Consider the following 20,680-nt stretch of genomic DNA (forward strand, 5'->3'; position numbering starts at 1 on the left):
CAGCAATTTAGCCAGCCACATACTCTTTATTAACAATTAGGCCTAAGAATAATAAGTCTATTAATTATTTCATTTTGCTTTCTGCTTTGCCAAGGCTTGCCTATTTCAGCCCCGTTCTCCAAAGTTTTGGGTAAGTGTCTGTGTTTCCTGTTGTTATTATTAGAAAACCAGAGTAAATTTTAAAGGCAAATTTTCGATATTTAGTATACGTACCAAAATTCATCCTGAGTTAAGAATGAGATGATGTGCCCGTTTTCAGGTTTTTTTTTTTTTTTCAAATTTATGTGGAAAGGTTTTAACATGTAAGGTGTGAGTTTTGTCCAACTTTTTATACAGTTGTGTGACATGTTTTACCTTTTAATAAATCTCTGGAAAAAAAATCTGCATTTTAAAGGTATGCGTGTTTTTTTTTATGAATTTGTATTCTTTTTTTATTTTTTCTTTTTCAGATAACTTTTTCATTTCTAATACAAAACAGTAGGGTTTCTATGTTTGTTTGTTTGTTTTACATACAGTGCAGGTGTGAGCAGTTTCTCATGTTTTATCATACCTCTTTCTTCTTTTTTTTTCTTTAAAGAATTTATATGTATGTGAACCCCCCTCAGATTTTAATAAATGTGTTTTTTCTTTTTATTGAATGTAAAAAGAAGTAACACATTTATTAAAATCTGAGTATTTTGTCACGCTGAGTATTTTGTCACTCATTTTTTGGCTACAATGTGGGGTGAATTTTGGCAAATTTGACTCATATCGAGTGTGGTATAAATTTTTTTTGGTTGTCTGGCACTTTGGACATCATACTCTTGCAGGTATTATTGTATTTGTAGAAGCTCATGTCGTTTGATAAGCTAGTTTACGTGATTGTTTTCAATTGAATGTTTGTCTTGGTTAATGTAAGTTGAACCCACTAGTCTAAATCATTTTAACACTACATATACTAGTACTAATATGTCTAATAACCAGTGTAGGAGCCAGGTTACACCTGGTGCTTGTTTTATTTTGCACAGGAAGGGTTAAGAAAAGCTGGCACTTTGAGTTCTAGTCAGTTCATTTTGTTTCATGGATTATGCCAACCTGCTGGCTTTTCAAATGCAATTTTAGCTTGTGTTCCATCTTAAATTTATGACCGAAGAACTCAGTTTATGAAAAATTAAATGAAAAATAAAATAAAATAAAAGTATACGTGTCCACAACAACCATGAACAATAAAATTTAACAACTAAAATTCAGTTCAACATGCAAACTTGTTTTAATAAATACTTCTGGCACCCCTGTACAAGCATCAAAATGTAAGTAGCTCAATAAAATAAATGGAAATAAGGATAGTCACTATAACTAATATGATCACAATGAAAGAGAAATCATGACAAAGCCCAACCCAAGTTACGTAATCCCTGTGTGTGGTATTACACCTGCAGCCAAATCAGTTGTCATTTCTGCACCGGGATTATTTGTGATTCTCATTACTACCGTGTTCTCATGCACCAATACAGAATTTATGCTGCATGTATGCAAATATTATTGTAAATACACTAATATTACAGTTATTTACTATGAAGGAGAATCCACAGTTGTACATATACTATATACAATATTATAGTCAAAATATTTTTCAGTGTTCTTCTTCACAGTCACTTTAACTTTTGCTTAGTAGCCAGTGTCCTGGAGTGCCGACTTGCTTTGTAAGTGAATCTTCATAGTATGATCTCTTTTGCAGCTGGTTCACATTTAAGGGGGCGCCCTCCTCTTGGTAAGTACTTACTTATACCTAACAATAGCTACGGTCACATGCACACGTTTTTACCATTCAGACTGAAATCATTCCGATGCTTATTCCGAATGTACTGTTTACATGACAGTGATCGGGTAGTTTGTGCGCATTTACATGTCACAAGCATACAGTAGGAATTCATTGCAAATGCGAAGAAATTACCTTGCGCCGACCTGTACGATGTGGTCGATGGCTATATAAAAATCTCTAAGCCGGTCACACGGAAATAAATAATGGTAGAGTGGTCAAAAGAACGCTTACTTTCAGAGCCAGGGCAGCGATAGCTTTACTTCAGGTCAGTGATTTGATCAGTTAATTACTGAAGACAATTGTAACTTTATCATTATAATAACAATTACATCATCTCTGCATGGAATATTCTCCCAAAATTGACTAAACAGCTCGTTGTTGCGAGATTTGTGCCCATCTAGACGCTCGACTATTCATAATTCTTTGAGAATGTTTGACACGTGTTACGTTTATCGCACTGTCCGCTATGTTTTTTAAACTCTGTCATGCATAGTGAAACGTCAATACGTCATTACTTCGCATATTGAACATGCGCGAAAAGTTCCAAGTGCAGAAGACAATCTGATTGAGTGTTTACATGGTTAATATTTTCCTGTCGAACGGATTATCAGAAATCTTCACCGCCTCTTTCAATCCGATTGAATTCTCCATCGGAATAGGGTGTTTCATTCCGATCTAAGTGTTTACATGAAGCATTTTCATTCCAATTGAGTTTGAATCCGATTGTAAACGGAATATTACGCCCCATGTAAACGCACCTAATCTCTGACATGGTTAAGGCGGCCTAGCCAGTGTAAAAATGATCCAACTAATTTGCTAAATTTGTTTTTATGAACAATGTTTTGGACTGAATCAGCGCCATATGACAGCTAAAACATTTGGCATCACACAAAGAATCCATCCCAAAACTGATCATCTGCTAGTCACGTTGTTGCCCTTAATAAAAGCTTACCTTAGATAGTCTTTTGTGTCAAGTGAGGACCTCAACCTCTACCACCTGTATAATGTGATAGAGGTTGAGGATTTTCTTGCCAAAGAGGTCCATCTGATGTCAGCAAGGGCCTCAAGGCTCAGGTGGTCATCAGTGTCCAGCAGACCACAATAATTAGATGACTGAGAAATCTGTTTTGGTCTCAGTATTTTGCATCTGGGCAAAGTTTAGCATTTTTTTCTTTATTATCTTTTGTATATTACCCTTACCTCCACAAGTCAACAACAAATCCACCCTTCTATAGCCCTGCTATACTCCACCCCTACTTACTGCCCTGACGACAATCTCCTAATGCACTACGTCTCACTCCACAATGTGAACTACACAGCACTTCTTTTATTTAACCATTACCTTATGCCCATACTGACCTATGGCCACCATCTCTTTTTATGATGTGGATTTATCTTGCACTGAGTTGTGATACTTGGTATGCAATATTTCATATCATAGGGGCTTTCTGACTCACTTGAAGCCTACTTTATTATTTTCCTTTAAACATACTTGCATGTGCATCTAGCCTAATAATGAACTTAGCGCTGGCAATCAGCTCCTCAATGGCTTTTTGCTTGGTTTTGTACTTTGGATGAAAGCGTCCACAGAATGAATAAATGTATGTGTTTTTCTTATATATTTGTGATTCTTGTATATTTGTGATAGTGTCATTATACTCTGTGAACTGCCTTACGTTCCATTTATATCACCTCTTATGTTTCCATGTTTGCCCAATATTCTGATCCAAACTGAATTATTGTACCTCATTTTGGTGTTGAAATTCCCTGGCAGAATGCTCCTTTGGTTGCAGGGGACATTTAGAAAAACTTTGATGTTCTACATGTTATTTGATCATTTAAAAACACCCCTCGAACAGTCATGTTACAAGATACAAGGTTATCATCCCTAATCCAAACCAGAACTTTGACTCAAGCAACTTTTTCGTACAACTTTTTTTGTAGCATTTAAAAAAAAAAAAAAAATTAAAATCACACCTGCGCATCAGTGGAAGTGGAAATGTAACATAAAAGTGGACAAATAACAGCCTCCAATGGACAGAGGATGGAATTGCAATCATGTGCAATATTGACATTTCCCCATAAAAATGTTTCAAATAGTCATTCACATATGTCCATAGATCAGTTCTCAATGTCAGTTTTGCAATAACTGAAAATATTATCAAAAGAAAACTTACATTTTAATAAACCTATCATTTAGTAAGGTGGGATTGTGGCTTTTGGAACTTCAGTATTAAAGCCTGTGTTTTCCTAACTATCTCATTTAAAACATTTAGAAGTAGACATCAGCACTTCTTAAACAGGATGTGATCAAACGAAGGTTACAAAACCAGTAGTGGTCTTCACACTTTAATTAGTCATGTAGTTTTGACTACCAGTGACATCATTTGAGTAGAAAGAGGGTGAAGTGAACCAAACCAACTCATTCATCTAAAGAAATACCACCAATTGCATTTCCTGTTATGGACTCCAATTGTGACTGACCTGTCATTATCTTGGTCTCATTATTGCAACATTTTTCAGGAATGTGAAAGAGAACATTAGGGATAAAGGGAAGAGGGATTTGCTGGTTCCAAAAGGGTAAGTATTTCTGAAATCAATCTATCTGTGAGTGTATGTATGTTGAAATATCAATGTATTATACATTATATTTTGCATTATCAATAAGAAATCTGGGTCTTTTTCTCAGCCTTTTGTACAAGCAGCCCTTGGTTCTGGTGGGGTGAGTAAGAGACATATTCATATCCATGTTTGCAATTTTCATACATGTCCTCGGTCTTCGACTGGTTCCATCAATAAAATAAACTGTATTTTTTTTCTAAAATACATTAGACCAACATGAAGTAAATGATAAGTGCTTTTGTTGGAAATAACATGTTTTACTTTTATTTCATAACTTAAACAGAAAATGACTAACTATCATTGTGAGGGAAAGGTGGACAAAATACTTGCAACATAGATGTGGATATTTTAAATTAATATGAAACTGAGAAAGCGTTTCTTTTTTATGAATTGGAAACACTCTTAGACAATTTTCTCCATGTCTTTTTAAGTTTGCAAGTCAGCTCTCATGTCACTTTGCTTTATAATTTCATGCAGCCTTTTCATTCATTTTTTCAAAGTATGAATAATTTTCAAGGACACTTTTCCAATAGGAGAAGAGCTTGTCCAGAGGCTCATATAGTAGACTAATACATAGGTGCTTGTGTTTCACAGTCGAACTGATGTTGCTACGGTGACTCCCTGGCTGGCACCAATAGTGTGGGAAGGCACCTTTGAGCCTACACTCATCGACGCAATTTACAAACAACAGAACCTCACCATCGCCACCACAGTGTTCGCTGTGGGAAAGTGAGTTTGTACCCTCAATGATCAAAAAGCAACTCTCACCCACCCTCTCCTCTTTGTCTTTCTCTTTAATTTTTTTTTTTTTTTTACAATATTTCTACAGATATTTGCCAGTGTTTTTTTCCATGGCTATTTTTGAGCAACGGCAAATACAAGCTGAAAACCACAGACACAACCATATAACCCATTAAATGATACTAGGTCCCTCAAACATGGGTGCTCCATTTGTGCTTGTGAAGGATAGGCAGTGTAGACAAAGATGCTTTCTGCTAGTTTGTCCAGAATTTTGGATTTTACTGCAGGACTGCTGAGTAGGGTTCCATCCTTTCTAAAAGCTTCATTTGCAGCTTGTAGAATGAGCTCAGTAGCAAGGGAGAAGGCGGGTATCCCTAATTGAGCTGGCCAAGACACAGAGCGAAGGGAGGAGGTCCTCCCTGGAGAAGACAGAATTATGGTCTCACTGGAGGCAGTGGGACTGGAACCAGCTTCTTCCGATAACTCATCACAACTGCTACAAAAACTGTCTTGGAGTCTTTTAGCAGTCAAAGAATCCTCAAATGTTTACGTGATCACTGGCTCAGCAAGAACCACCTTGATGGTGTCTTTGTCCTTTATTTTGTTTGTTTGTTGTTTCAAGAAGAGCAAAGAACTGACCATCAAAATCTTGGCCCTGGAACTGCATACTAGTGAGGTAAACATCGGAAATGCTTTGCTACAAGCAGAAACTGCTGGAGTTACTTAAGATATGGTGTTGCAGCCTACTCCTTTTGATGGTATTCTTTGGTGGTGGAGTGGTCAGAGCACTCGCATTGCTTGGAACCCTTCTGCATCTTCAGCAGGTATCTCAGGGTCACAAGTGTTCCGCCCCTTAGCCTGTACGCTTCACCTGAGTGGGGCAGTGAAGAGCAAATTAACTTTCACCTGTAAACGGGTTCCAATTTTGAGCTGGTCTCAGCTGCCATGGCTATCTCCAAGTTGTTTAGGTTCCAAGCCCGTCTTCTGTAAGAAATAGCGCACTGATGTTGGTTGGAAACCACGGCAGCTGACCTCAATGGGAAATAGGGTTGCATGCCATCCTTTGACAAGAGCCTCAGCAATCAGATCCTGGCTCTTGACTCTCTTTTGTTGGTGAGAGATGGCTAGCGTGTCCTCCCAGGGCACTGTGAGCTCAGCTACTAAGATGGTCTTTGTGCTCCTGGACAGAAGAACCATGTCTGGTCGGTGTGAGGTTACTGCCACCTCCTCTAGAAAGACAAGTCTCCTCTTCAAGTCCACTTGCATCTCCCAGCCAGAGGCTCGAAGCAAAATGGAGGGTGGGTTCTTGGCACTTGTTCTTGCTGAAGGAGCCTTAACCTCTTCCCTTACAAAATTTGATGGCTTGGGGTGGTGTTGCCTGGTGTTTGTTGGCTTTGACCCTCAGATGCGTCCATTTGGCAATTTCCGTAAGGACCTTGTCGTGCCTCCACCTGTATCGGCCTTCTCCCAGTGCTTTGGGACATCCGGTCAAGATGTGATTCAGGGTGCAAAGAGTTGCTCCATACTGCTTGCAGGATGGGTCCTCTTCTTTGCCCCAGATCTTTAGGTTGTTAGGAGTTGGCAAGAGGTCAGCCATGGCAGGCAGGAGGAAGGTTAACTTACCGTGGTCGGTACCCCAGAGTTCCTTCCAGGACAGTGATCCCTGGCAGACGAGCCCTACTGCTTTTACATGGTCTTCTACTGTCTCTCGGACCCTCTGCACCACGAGTCCTTTCTTGCCTCTGGTGTTGGCTTTGCTCCATCTCTTGGCACTGTAGTTTTCAAGTCCTAGCTGTCCTTGATAGACCACCCCAACGATCTCCTGGTGTTTCCAGAATGCTTCGGCTTCTGTCACTGCTTCCTGAGCCTTCACTTCCTGCCACACTTGATGGTCTAGTTAGCGTGTCTGACTTTCCCATCCTCAGACAGTAGCAGTGCTCTTGCTTTGGTGGCTTTGAATTCTTCCACCACTGATGAAACTGGTAAGCGGAGCTTGGAGGTCTTGTTGTACAGGTTGACCGAGCTGAAAGTTGGGGGAACACTCAGCCATCTTTGCAAGAATTTGCTGCACAGTTTTTGCATTGCTTCCACTTCAGTCATGGGAAGGTCATATAGCAGGAATGGCCATTGCATTCTCGGTATTATGCCATACCGGAAGCACTACACCTTCAGCCTTCCAAGCAGCTGGTTGTTGTCAGTTGCCTTGAGCCAGACTTTTAGTTGTGCCATGGTGTCTTTGAGGTTGCTGCTGTCCTTCAGGGTGCTGTCATAATACTTTCCAAGGCATTGGATTCCTTGTTCTTGAATCGCTGGAATCTCAGTCCCTTGGATACTGAAAGTGTTTTTTGTTAGCTGTCTTTTCAGGACACATATGCTCCTAGATTTTCCTGGGTTAAATTGCATCCATGACCATGTAGCATCTAAAATCTTGTTCAATTGCAAATGTCTCTTGTACAATATGCTTCAATTCCTCCACAGTCCGAGGGATTCCTGAAGGCAATGAAAGCTTGCGTATTTCCTCTTTTGTTATGACTCGAAGTCTGGCAGACATGTTGATGATTCTGTGGTAGGAAAAAAAAGACATTGGTTATGTTTAATTTAGGCATGCTAACAATCAAATTACATCCTATTACAAAGAGATAGCTAAGTATTCAAATATAATTCATTTCAATGCACATGGCTCCACCACCAGAGGGAGCAAGAGTTCAATAACAATACTAGTCTTAATGAGACTTGGACGATTTTCTGTATTGTCCCTCTCATTAAAATGACCCCGATTGTGTATGTGTACACACTGTTTGCATGAGATTGTTTCTTAATGACAGTGAATTGAGGAGTCAGGAACAATATATCAATATATACTGTATTTAACTACCTAATCTTGCATGGGAATGTGACAAATTGCAAGGTGACAAATTGCTTTTGCTCAACAGTGTATGATGCAAGAGGGTAGGAGTGTGTTAATTCCTGTTTCTTGAGGACTGCCACTTATCTTGTGGATTCCAATTCAAAAGCCCTAAGGCGCTCACTGTACCATGAATGTAGACAGCAAATACAGGCTGTCCGTGCAAAATGAGCATAAGACTTAGTTCAACAAATTCCAGAAGCCCTCCAGTGGATCCATAGGGCAAGATCATTCCCCCTGAGTAACTGGTGCCATAGCAGGTCACTGTATTGGCCACCTGGATATGTGTCTCTTCAGGATACTTTCTTTGCATTGTCTCCTGTATGTTTTCTTTGAGGACATCCACAGGTCCTGTGGACAGATTTGTGACACAGAGGGCAGGTCTGAGTATGTCTGTGTCATGCAGATGGTAAGCCAGCATGAATTGATGCTTAACAGCAAGAAAAATTAAAATGTTGCAAAAACAGCTGGTATATCGAATGACTCTCTTAAAAAAGCTTTTTCCCTTCAAAGTGCATTGTCCATAGAGATGCAAGTGGTCCAAAAGCACTGATTAGTTGTGGATAATGCTCATGGAAATGGTGCTTCGGCAGAAATTTTGCCTCTGGGAAAACCTGCATGTGTCTATGCCTTTGTCAAGGTATCTAATTGAGTCATCTGTGTGAAATGGAGAAACCACTAGTTCAGCAATGTCTTTAAGACCCATTAGAAGACACCATGCTGGTTCACTCTCCGGCACTTTGAAACCAATGATAAGAAGGAGCAGATGCAATAAGCATCAATTTTCATGAGCCTTTCCACCTACGCTCTTTCAGGTGGCAACATTCAGCGGGACAGGCTGCGGGCTGTCAGCTTTGTCAATCCACTTGTAGGGGAACTGTCTGATTAGGTCACTGAGTTGAAATAAAGTAAAGTGTTTTTTCTTTTTCTGTACATCTGCTCAGATTTATTTTTTCCAGTGTACCATTGTGAGTTGCTCTTTACTTTGCCAGTCCTGCCATGTGTCACACCAATGGTAAAGAGAAATTCTGGTTAATGGTTCACTGTGAATATTAGACTTAATACTAATATCACATAGCTGCGACCATAACTTTATTTCGGAACCTGAACCCAGTAAAATTACAATTATTCTGAGGCTTCTGGAAATGGCCTCTGTGAACATGACAGTGTAACTGGTGAACTCCCTTAAGCCAACATTTTAAATTCCACCTAACAACCCAGAACACAGAACAACCTTATATTTTAGACAATGAGCAGATCTTCAAAAACAAAACCCAAATGAAACCCGGACAAACTATGCAAAGACTCAAACCAAGTGAAGTCTGATACAAAAATGTTAGCATCTAAAAATAGCAACCAGGATGCAATCACCTCACTTTGATCTATTTTGGAAGCAAACAAGTTCAGACCTTACAAAGTGAACTAAAAGCACACCTGAAGACATTCAAAGATGAAATAACAACTCAAATGAGAAATGAACGATCAGAATTCAAGGAGGATATTGACCAAAAACTGGACAACCACCGAAGACATACAAGAACAAAATGCAAAGATTGACACCACTCTGGCACGCCCTGAAGAAGTAGAGTCGTGGAGCTCCAAGACGAATTATGTATTGCAGGAAATAATAAAGTACAGAATAGGATGAAGGACAAGTTAGATGATTAGGAATTGAGGTCTAGACAGAATAATTTGTGGATATATGGCATCCCGGAGGACACAGAGAAAGGCCCGGTAGTGCTATTTGTGGAAGAGTGGCTCCAGACTGAACTGTCAAATGACACAAATGTCCAGATTCAATGAGCCCACAGAGCACTTGCTCCAAAGCTGGTCAACTTGTCATCAATTTTCTTCAATACAATGTGAAAGAGTCAGTTTTGAAAAAAGCATGGGAAAAGAAAACAATTAGACTCGGTGACAGCTGGGTTAATTTTGATCACGACTATAGTGTGAGGGTCTTGCAACAACACAAAGAGTATGCAAATGTTAAGAAGATTCCGGAAGAAGAAGGTATCCGTTTTCAGACACCTTTTACTAAGATACGCGTTCATTGGGCTAGTGGAGTCAATCCTACAATAACGCAGATGAGGCGACCAACAATCTGCGTAGAAGAGGATTTGAAGTGGAAACCTCAGAGAGTGAAAGTGGTGCTCTTCCCTCGTCAAAAGACTCCAGTCATCAAAGATCACAACTTGGCATCGTGTGGAAAGAGGTGGAACCTCAGAGACAAGCAGATTAGCTAGAGAAAGGCTACAGGAATTTCAGCGCTACTCAAGGGGAGAGTCGTAATGGGAAAAAGGACTGAACATGGTTATATCTTTAGTCCGTAACATTTATGCAACGGTTTGTCATTGTTGTTCAGATTTGCTAGTTTTAGTAGGCACTGCTTATAGCCTAGGAATATGAAAATGCTTCTGGGTTTACTAAGCTATTAGTTGGACTGTTTGCCTGAAAGGGACACTGCTGCGTATCATACAGGTTTAGTATGACCAAAATAACCCTTGTGGGTTAAATCTCATCACTAGGTGGGGGCCCTTTAACTGAGGAAGGCCTTCCCCCTCAAAACAAAAAGGGTGTCAGTGTTTAATGAGGGATGTTGACGTCTCTTTTTGGAGGTTGACTTTAATTTCTTTGGCCACCAACATAACTTTTTGCTTGTTTAATATGCGTTTGTTAACTGTTCATTTATGTTCTACTGTTAGCCTGAGTGGAAGTGAAGTCAAAATTAGTGTTAGCGATGCCAATGAAAATGAAACGTGAAGAGAGAAAGATTATGTCTTTAAACGTTAAAGGTTCAGGAAACCCAGACAAGAGAGCTAAGGTAATGACCAAAGTGAAAAAGGAGAGTGCGCAATACATTTTTTTCAAGGAACTCACCTATCACAAAATGACCATGAGAAATTTAAATGATTGGATTCAGAAATACATATTACAGCTCACATTCTAATACGCGCCAAAGGGGAGTCGCAATTCTAATATCTAATTCAGCTAAATCTGAGTGAAATAAAAGATAAAGAGGGTTGATATATTATGGTAAAAGGGACAATTGACCAGAATATGGTTAGATTGGTGAATGTTTATGCACCTCCTGATAGTGATGAACACTACTTCAAATCCCTGTTTGATATTATTGCCTTAGAAACTGAGGGCATATGCATATGTGGTAGAAATCTCAATGTGATACTGGACTATGATCTCGATACAACTAGAAATAATAAGAAATGTATGACAAAATTGTTGAACAATGCATGGGAGGGGGTAGGCTTTTCTGATATTTGGAGGGATCTTCTGTCTACTTATAAATAGATTTTTTTTTGTGTGTGCAGAAAGGGTTCAGTGATAGAATTCAAAGTTGTCAAATGAGTGTGGCTGATGTGTCTGACCACAGTGCTATATACCTAACTGTTTATCTAAAAGGCAGAAAGAGGGACTCACTGTAGAGAATGAATGTGGGAATATTAAATTATGAGTCCATACTTGAACAAATTAAAAGATTCAGAGCTACAGTTAAGCCCAAAAGTAAGACATTGTGCCAGAGATATTAATGATAAATTTGAAACATCTGTTGTTGTTGTTGGTTTTTTTTTTTACATTTTTACTAAAAACACCATGTCTAAAATTATTCATACCCTTTCAAATTGTCACAAATTTTTGAGAATGCAAACTCCTATACCATTCCAAATGGTCCTGGTAATCTCTACCATGTTCTAAAGCATTCTAATCAACTATAAGTTGAGAACAGCTCATGCAGTAGTTCTCTAGTTACTAGTCAATTGCAAGCCATGGCTAAAACCAAAGAGCTTAGTGAGGACCTGCGGTTGCACATTGTGACCGCTCACAAGACCGGGAAAGGCTATGAAGCCATATTAAAGTGTTTTCAAGTGCCAGTGGCCACAGTGCAAAGCATAATCTAAAAGTACAAGGAGTTCAACACTGTGAAAAAATCTCAAAGGGTGGGGATAAGAAGCCAAAAGTGACCCCTGCGCTGGATCACCACCAAGGCCATCCTGATGAATCTAAGCAATCCTGGTACCAAGATCTCAAGGCAGACATTCCAGTGGACACTGCACAAGGCTGGTCTCCATGGACTCCAACTAAGGAGGACTCCACTTCTCCAAAACAGAAAAGAAGAAAGCTTTTGGTCATTAATTCTGTGGTTCGATGACCAAAAGCTCTCTTCTTTGTCCAGGTGAGCTTTTGCCAAGGCTAGGTGAGCCTTTGTGTGCCTGTCTTGGAGAAGTGGAGTGTCGTACCGTCTTTTGTCACTTGTTTATGTCATTTCCAGCCAAATGAAACCTATTGGTCAAATAAAATTCACTATAAATCCAAATTTGGCATGGGTATGAATAATTTTGGGCTTAACTGTATCTAGAGGAAAATGATGATGGTGAAACTGATCCAGCCATACGGTGGGATGCTTCAAAGGCTGTCATACGAGGGAAATTAATAGCTATCACAAGTAACCTTAAAAAAAGCTAAAACAGCACAGTATCAGACTCTTCTCTCTGAATTAAGGATAATGGAACAAAAGCATAAAAAAGATGGATCAAAAATGCAACAGTTAGAAGAAGGTAGAAATAAAATAAATGTACAGTATTACTACAGCATGAAGTGGAGAAAAAAGCAAGATGTCTAAAACAATCTTATTACGAATCGGATCCAAAAGCAGCTAAATTACTGGCATGAAAATTGCGAAAGCAACAAGTGGAAAGAACTGTCCATAATCTACATGACCCAAAATCAAGTCAGCTTACATATGAACCAAAAGAAATTGAAAATATTTTCAGGAATTACTATAAAGAGCTCTACACCCAAACATCTGTTATAAACAAAGAGGACACCAAAACATTTCTACACTCACTGGATTTACCCTCTACTGGTACAATGCAAAATGAACGTATAACAACAGTGATAACTACAGAAGAAATCCAAAAAGCAATTGGGAAATTGAAAACAAAGAAGGCACCTGGTCATGATGGATTTCCATCTGAGTGGTATAAGGAATTTGAAAAAGAACTGTTCCCACTTCTTCACACTACCTTCAATTGGATTTTGAAAGAAAGTATTATTCCCCCATCATGGAAAGAAGCAACAATCACAATAATCCCCAAAGCACAAAAGGATAAGAAACATATTATTTTATCCCATAGTCTACAAACAATAGTATCAGACCTTATAGATGAGGACCGGTCAGGCCGCCTGACTGAAGTCAATATGAAAAGAACATTACATATTACAAGCAGGATACAAAAAAAAAAACCTACCAGCAGCAGTGATTAGTCTTTATGCAGAAAAAGCATTTGATAGGGTCGACTGGGATTATTTGTATCTAACATTGGAGAAATTTGACTTTACAGAGGAAACAGTACAGTATATTAAATCTATTTACAACAAACCTACAGCTAGTATAAATGTTACTGGCTCTTTATCAGAGAGATTCACATAAGAGAGAGGAACCAGACAGAGATGCTGCCCAGACAGTGTCGATTAAGTCCCCTCCTATTTGCCATATATATTGAACCCTTGGCTCAAATGATCAGACAAGATCCTTCATTAACTGGAATAGAAATTAATGACCAAAAACATATAATGAGCCTGTTTGAAGATAAAATGATGATCTACTCGCACAATCCAGTGAATTCTTTTGTTAAACTAATGCAAACTCTGGAACAATTCAATCACTATTTTGGATATAAACTGAATATATCAGAAACGCAAACTCATATTTTACAGTACACCAACACAGAAACTTGAAGAATACAAACTGAACTGGGAAGCAAAATCTCTTAAATACGTGGGGGTAGACATAAACAAAAACCTATCAAAATTACATCACAACAATTACGAAAATATGGACAATAATATACGGCACGACATTGATAGACAGTCCACTTACCCAATGGACCTCAGCAATAGAATAAATAAAGTGAAAATGAATATCTTACCCAGATTGCTGTATTTATTCTAATCTCTTCCAGTGGCGGTACCACAAACCCAGTTTATTAAATGGGATAAACTTGTATCAAGATTTATATGGGAGGGTAAAAGACCTAGAGTACGTTTTACCACTCTCCAAACAGCTAAAGATAAAGGGGGTATCACACTTTGAGTCTAAAGGAATACTTTTATGCAGCACAGATACTTCTACTTTTGTGTTGGTGTAATGCTGGCTATGTAGCCCGATGGAAAGATATGGAAATAAATACCTATAGCTTTCCGATTCAAACAGACATTGGAGAAAGGGAAATTCCTGCCCAGATCAAAAATCAAATAGACCCAATAACATCGTTCACCCTAGATATATGGCACTCTGTTGTTAGACAGCTTAAGTTGGACGAGGAGCTCGGATTTTTAAAATGGATTGCTTTGGATGGAGAACTTATTCTGGGAAAGTATGTCATGAGATTCAAACAGTGGATTGAAATGGGTATAACAGCAATATGTACAGTTATTCAGGAGGGTGAAATGAGAAGCTTTCAAGACTTAAAGGATATGTTTGGCTTAAGAAATCAAGATCTGTTCAGATATTTACAGATGAGGGACTATTATATAAAAGACATAAAAAATAAGGATGGTGAGGCACACTACATCATCAAGCTTCTTGTGAGATCTTATAACAGAGATGTGCCCAGAGCAATCTCAATCTTGTGTTCTTGTCTGATGGAATCTAGACAATATACAACACTATATGTAAAGGCCAAATGGGAGGAAGAACTAGGTGAGGAGATCCCAGATGAGATGTGGTATGATATGTGAACATTTCACCAAACCACCAGACAATCACAGAGGTGGAGAGAGTTTGCTTGGAAGAACCAGATCCAATAGTTCATCACACCCCTAATCAAAAGTAGGCAACTGTGAAGTCAACAGTCATGCTGGAGACTGTAGAGACATAACGCCATATCATACACATATCTTTTGGAGCTGTAAGAAGCTACAGCCTTACTAGGAAAGTGTACATTCAGTTTTATATTAGGTTTTGGGTTACGGAATCCCACAAACATGTTAATAGCTGCACTTCTTGCAGCTATTAAAAAGACTATCACTAAGAATTGGCCTAAAACAGATACACCAGACTGTAAGCAATGGCTGCCTATTATTGAAGAGATCCAAGGGCTAGAAAGGCTTACACATAGGTTAAAAACGAAAGAAGGAGACTGGGGGAAATGGCCACCAAACAAAACAAATAGACATAAATAGAAAACTACACAGAATACTGAAGTTCTCCCCTTTTACAGGTTCTGTTTACATTTTCTTACATTGTTCCATTTTCTCTTTTTTGTTTTATTACATTTTCTTCTATTATATGTAATTTCAGTTGCATCTGTTTTTTTTCTTCCTGTGTGTTTTGGATAACCAATAAAGAAAAAGTTTAAAAAAAAAATTACAATTATACTGAAAAACTGTATTTATAGCTCAGCACCCTCAACACTGAACCTAGAAATTATTCAGAGTAACTCCTCATTAGCCTTAACATATATTAAATGATAGCAATTATACAGCAAATACAATAATGTGCTTCAAATTGAATACCTCTAGCCAACTAAGTTCCTGGATCACCATATTCAGTGAACTAGAAAATGATTCATCACTTACTCAAAGAGTGGGGACGTGAATGTTAAACGTTTATTGTAACAACCAAATTCAAACGTTACAGGATGAATCCAATGTTGAATAAATTGGGATTTAGGTGGGACTAAGGCACACTTGCTATACACACACACACAACAACATCTAAACTGTCACGGTCCAGCCCTGCTCTTCCAGATCCTTGTCCATGTTTTTCTTGTGTCCTGTCATGTATGTCTTGTATGTCTGTTCCAGGTTGCTCCAGTCCATATTTTACACTGTTTCCTGCCTGATTTCCACTCACCTGCTACCATTTTCCTCATCAGCCACTGCATTTAAGCCCTGTCTGTTTCCCCACTAGTTTGCTGGATTATCTAGCCATCTTTCATGTTTCCTGTGTTGGTTTGTATGCTTCATTCTTGTTCCCCTTTTGACCATTGCCTGTTTTTTGGATAAGTGTTTTTGCCTGTTGCCTTTTTGACTTTTGCCTGTTTTTTGGACATTGTTTTTTGCCTTGCGTTTCTGGAACTTCTGCCTGGTTTTTTTCTGTCTCTTGTGCCTGACCTTCTCTGCCTGTTTTTGACCTCTGCCTCTGTCTTTGCCCACTGATGCCATCACCGTGATTCAGTCCTTTTGGATTTCTTGGAAGTATAAAATTCATTAAACACCAACTAAAATATACTCTGCGCTCTGAGTCTGCTTTTGGGTCCTCAGTCAACCAGGCCTCACCGGCCCTAACACTAAACTATACATGGAGGACTAACAAACTAGAGATACACAGTTACAATAATATCCTTGCTACCTTAAGTATACCTGAATGTCACACTTAATATGTATACGAATTATTACTCATGAAGGGGCAGGCTTACCCAAAAAAAATCGAGTGATGTTCTAGTGGAGTTACTTACACTAATGCTAGTGAAGGAAGGGGGGAAGAGGAGGAGGAAGAGAAGAAGAAGAAGAAGAGCAGGCCCAGCCACATTCAGGTGTGAGAGATCAGAGTTACTGAGGTTGACTGTAGGAGACTGTGAGTGAAACTCCGTGTCGGTGCTGGGAGAGTCTTTTAACAATGCGGATCTTGCAAAGTGGTGACACTGGGCCTATTCTTCATGGAGACAAGCAGGGCGGGATCGACGGACTTGCATTATGGCTGACACAACCAAAGCTCAACTTGGACAGAACCCAGAGCTGAACTGCAGGATAGCAGGGGTCTTGCATTTTATCTGATCTGGAAATGGAGGGTGCTGCTATCCTTTCTGGGGTGTCTCTGCCTAGAGGGAGGAGACACTCCTTGGAATTTGGGACATGTTCATTTAAGCTCAGTTTAAATAATTTTACACAACTTTTTCCAGTTAAGGAACAGTGAAATTATATTATATTATTATATATATTATATGTATTATATTACTCATATCTGCACCATTTCATGCTTTTGAGCGATATCAAACATGATTGCTCTAACATTGCAAACGGCTTAGGTTCACGGACAGCTTGAGAATCACATGTTGGTTAATACGCCAGGGGTTATCTAAAAGCCCTAAAGCACGTTTACATCTATATCATTCACTACAGGGTCGATGCGCATGATTGTCCCGTGGTCTTTTACAGGTTAGTTTTTCTTTTGTTCCATATAGTAGTGAGAGGAGGAATGATTTGAATTCCACTCTAGCAGGAAACTAACCTCTGAGGTGATCTGGTTTTCACTGGGATTAATTGTTATCAACTTGTGACCAAATGGCACAGGGGTTGCTGCACTAAAAAGTCGAGCCTGATGTCTGTTAGGGATTATGGCAAGCAGTTTTTGCTTTGGTGTGCACGGGCGCTGAACGCAGGTAGGGGTTGGGCCATAAAAAGGATCAAAGAGACAGAGAGGCAGGAGAAGAGGGTATGAGACAGAGAGAGAGAGAGCAAGAAACAGGGGGACATGGGGGAGAGACTGTGCAATGTTTGACTTCAGAATCAACAAAACATTTATTAGCCCACATATTGCAATGTAAAAAGCCTCTCTTCAATTGTTGCCTGACACATGATAATGACAGGACATCTTTTCTGAAATATTTGGGGTTATATTAGACATGTTTTAGACTGTGTGCAAGGAACTCTTGGTGAGGTTGGTTTCAGCCTATTTCTTACCAACTGGCCTGTAGATTCCTTTGGACACACCATTGGTTCTTAAATGTGGCTCTGGTCCACCGCATGTCTACAACAAAAGACAATGTAAAGTATGGGTCCTGAACCTTACAGTCCTCATGAACAAAAAATATTTGTCCCATCCTAGTACTTAAAAAAATTGTCCTTGTGGAAAAATAGGCTGGATTTGCATTCAGTAGTAAGGAGGTCCAAAAGTTTTGTCGGGTTCTCCATGTGGGGTGGTTGGATGCAAAATAGTTAAGACCCACTGCTCTTCCATTTTATTGTCCTCTGTTTTTGTCTTTCATTGCGTCTCGTCATTTGCTCCATTTTCTGCCCTTCTGTCCCTCTCTCTCTTTTCCCCCTTTCTCTTACTCACTCTTTTGCCACTCTCTCTTTCTGTCATAGGTATGTGCGTTTTCTAAAGGACTTCCTGGAGACTGCAGAAAAGCACTACTTTCTGGGGTTCCGTGTGCATTACTACATCTTCACTGACCAGCCAGAGGCAATTCCTGCTGTAACTTTGGCTCCAAACCGTACCCTGACACCTATAAAGATTCCAGGTTCCAATCGCTGGCAGGAGATCACATTGCGTCGCATGGAGAGGTTGCAGGAGATCATTCAGAGTCACTTAATCTTTGAGGCTGACTACATCTTTAGCCTTGACGTTGACAGCAAGTTCCATGGTCCCTGGGGAGCAGAGTCCCTTGGCCAGCTGGTTGGAGCGCTGCATCCAGGTTATTTTAAAGCAAACCGTCAGCGTTTTCCATATGAACGGCGTCCACAGTCACAGGCTTACATCCCTGCAGGAGAGGGTGACTATTATTATGGTGGAGCTGTGATTGGTGGTTATTTGGAGGATGTATATCGGTTGGCAAAGACCTGTAAGGAGCAACTGGACATTGATGCCTCCAAGTCTATAGAGGCAGCATGGCAAGAGGAGAGTCACCTGAACAAATACTTCCTCTACAATAAGCCGACCAAGGTGCTGTCTCCAGAGTACCTCTGGCAAAATGTCCATTCCAAACCTGAAGAGGTGAAAATCATTCGTTTCACTCAGGTCATCAAAAACAATGCCGCAGTACGGCCTAATCCCATAAAATCCCAGATAGCAAAGGGGTATTGATCCACCATTGAAATATGATCAAAAGTGTTGATTTATCAGCATTGGACCAGACTGGCCGTTTGGCTAGCTTTTACATTGAAAATGTAATGTTAAATAATATTGACTCAACACTGATACATGGTGAGTTTTTCAACACTGGAAAAGTGCTCTATGATAGATACTTTATTAATCCCGAGGGAAATTTAGGCAACCAGTAGCTTATACGACACATACAGAACACCAATACACAGACGAATAAGAAAAACACCGCAGTGAAGTGATAGTCTAGACACCAGAACCATTACAGAGAGCTATCACTATGATAGATTATGTGCCAGTGGACCAGTGGAGGTAATGCAAATGCAAGGTGATTAATGGTGCAAGAGTAATATAAGAATACAAGAATAATAAAGAATGTATAATATATAATACAATATAATGTACAAGAATAATAAGAATAATAATTGCTGTAAATAATATAAAATATAAACTGGAGATGGATATATAAACAAATACAATACTAAACTGGTGAAAAGGTGAACAGGTGAAAAGGTGAAGGATTTTTTTGGTTGGAAACATGAAAAGAACAAAAGGCAAACCCAGCTCAAGTGTCCAGGGACATGGACAAACTGACAACAAGGCAAATTTTTTTTTTTGCCTTGAGGTTTGGGGAGAACCTCGTACCATTTCGGTTTTGCTCTGTTGTCTTGCTGAGACATAGAGAAAACAAAGTGCTGTAGCCACATTCGAACTCAGTCAATAAAGCTGCAGAACTGGATGATTGGGCTGCTGGGGCAAGGGAATGAAAAATGTTGCTTGAACAGGGCCAGACTGTACAAAAATGTGTGCGGTCATCTGGGTGTAACAGTTTTGTGTGAAATACTTCAAAGAGTGTGCACAAACCATCATTATGCAGCCCAGGGCTGATGAATTCATAGTCTCTTTAGTTCCTCAAAGTTCAGATCCAGTGAAAGTATTTATTCTTTGTGAACCTTTGTTGTGTTTGCCACATTTCCCCAAATAGGTTCTTGGCAAAGACCTGAGCTGATACATGGTGTTTGGAAGATAGTATCTATGAAGTGCATGAATCACCACAGTATGAAACTAGCTGCTTTTCCATTAGGCAAATCTAGTACCTTGTAACTGATATCACCTCCGTTGTGATTCTAAGTGAGCTGAGTAGGTACCAAAACGTGACGTGAAACACTGCAGACTAATTGGTCAGAGGGTCCTAGAATTTCTACTTGGTGTTTGTGTTTATTTCAGTCACTAGCAAATCCAGCCTGCTAGCTACCGTTAACTCCAGGTTAGTATAAGTTATGGTGACAAAGGATGCTCTCAACTGCTTTCTGGAGCAGTGTTTTTTTTTAATATGAAAAAACGCTTTGACCAGCGGCTTTCATCAGAAAAAGAATTTACGTGTGAACACAGCCTAAACAAACAATGGTCCTATCATTTCTCCCTCATCACTTCTACAAAGTCTTTTCTCTGGCAACGTTGCTTACAGCAGCTTACAACGCTGTCCATTGTTAAATTGGGTTACCCACAAAGCTAGCTAAAGTCTTGTTTATCAGTGGAAACCGCTAACGTTAATGAACGTTTAACTATAGCATTTAACTTATTCTGCCTAAATGAAGTAATGGGAAATATATCTGCGACTCGCACATCTGTAGTTACAGCCGATGCGTTGGGAATTGTTAAACCAGAGGGGACATGTAAATAAACATGAGCTGAACAAGTATCTAACATGGCTTGGAAGCCAAACAAAGTTATTCAGCTTCTCTTTCAAATGTGTAGTATAAAATCC

At 39.4% G+C, this 20,680-nt stretch overlaps 1 protein-coding gene across 1 annotated transcript; it reads left to right on the forward strand.

Moving 5' to 3' along the window:
* The first annotated feature begins 3,911 nt into the window (after positions 1–3,911).
* Positions 3,912–18,894, forward strand: LOC115819529 (globoside alpha-1,3-N-acetylgalactosaminyltransferase 1-like). Its single transcript, XM_030783039.1, has 5 exons — positions 3,912–3,934; positions 4,325–4,381; positions 4,491–4,523; positions 5,018–5,152; positions 18,177–18,894. The coding sequence occupies exons 1-5, from the start codon at positions 3,912–3,914 to the stop codon at positions 18,892–18,894; spliced, it is 966 nt and encodes a 321-aa protein (XP_030638899.1).
* The last annotated feature ends 1,786 nt before the right edge of the window (positions 18,895–20,680 follow it).

This window comes from Chanos chanos, chromosome 8 (assembly GCF_902362185.1).
Source record: "Chanos chanos chromosome 8, fChaCha1.1, whole genome shotgun sequence".
NCBI classification, from domain to species: domain Eukaryota; kingdom Metazoa; phylum Chordata; class Actinopteri; order Gonorynchiformes; family Chanidae; genus Chanos; species Chanos chanos.

What these genes read in the sequence shown, in the direction of transcription:
- LOC115819529 (XM_030783039.1), top strand. Translation starts at nt 3,912, where the DNA reads ATGTCCATAGATCAGTTCTCAAT. An exon ending in TCCATAGATCAGTTCTCAAT is followed by an intron (nt 3,935 to 4,324) that starts GTCAGTTTTGCA and finishes AACATTTTTCAG; the next exon opens with GAATGTGAAAGAGAACATTA. An exon ending in GATTTGCTGGTTCCAAAAGG is followed by an intron (nt 4,382 to 4,490) that starts GTAAGTATTTCT and finishes TCTTTTTCTCAG; the next exon opens with CCTTTTGTACAAGCAGCCCT.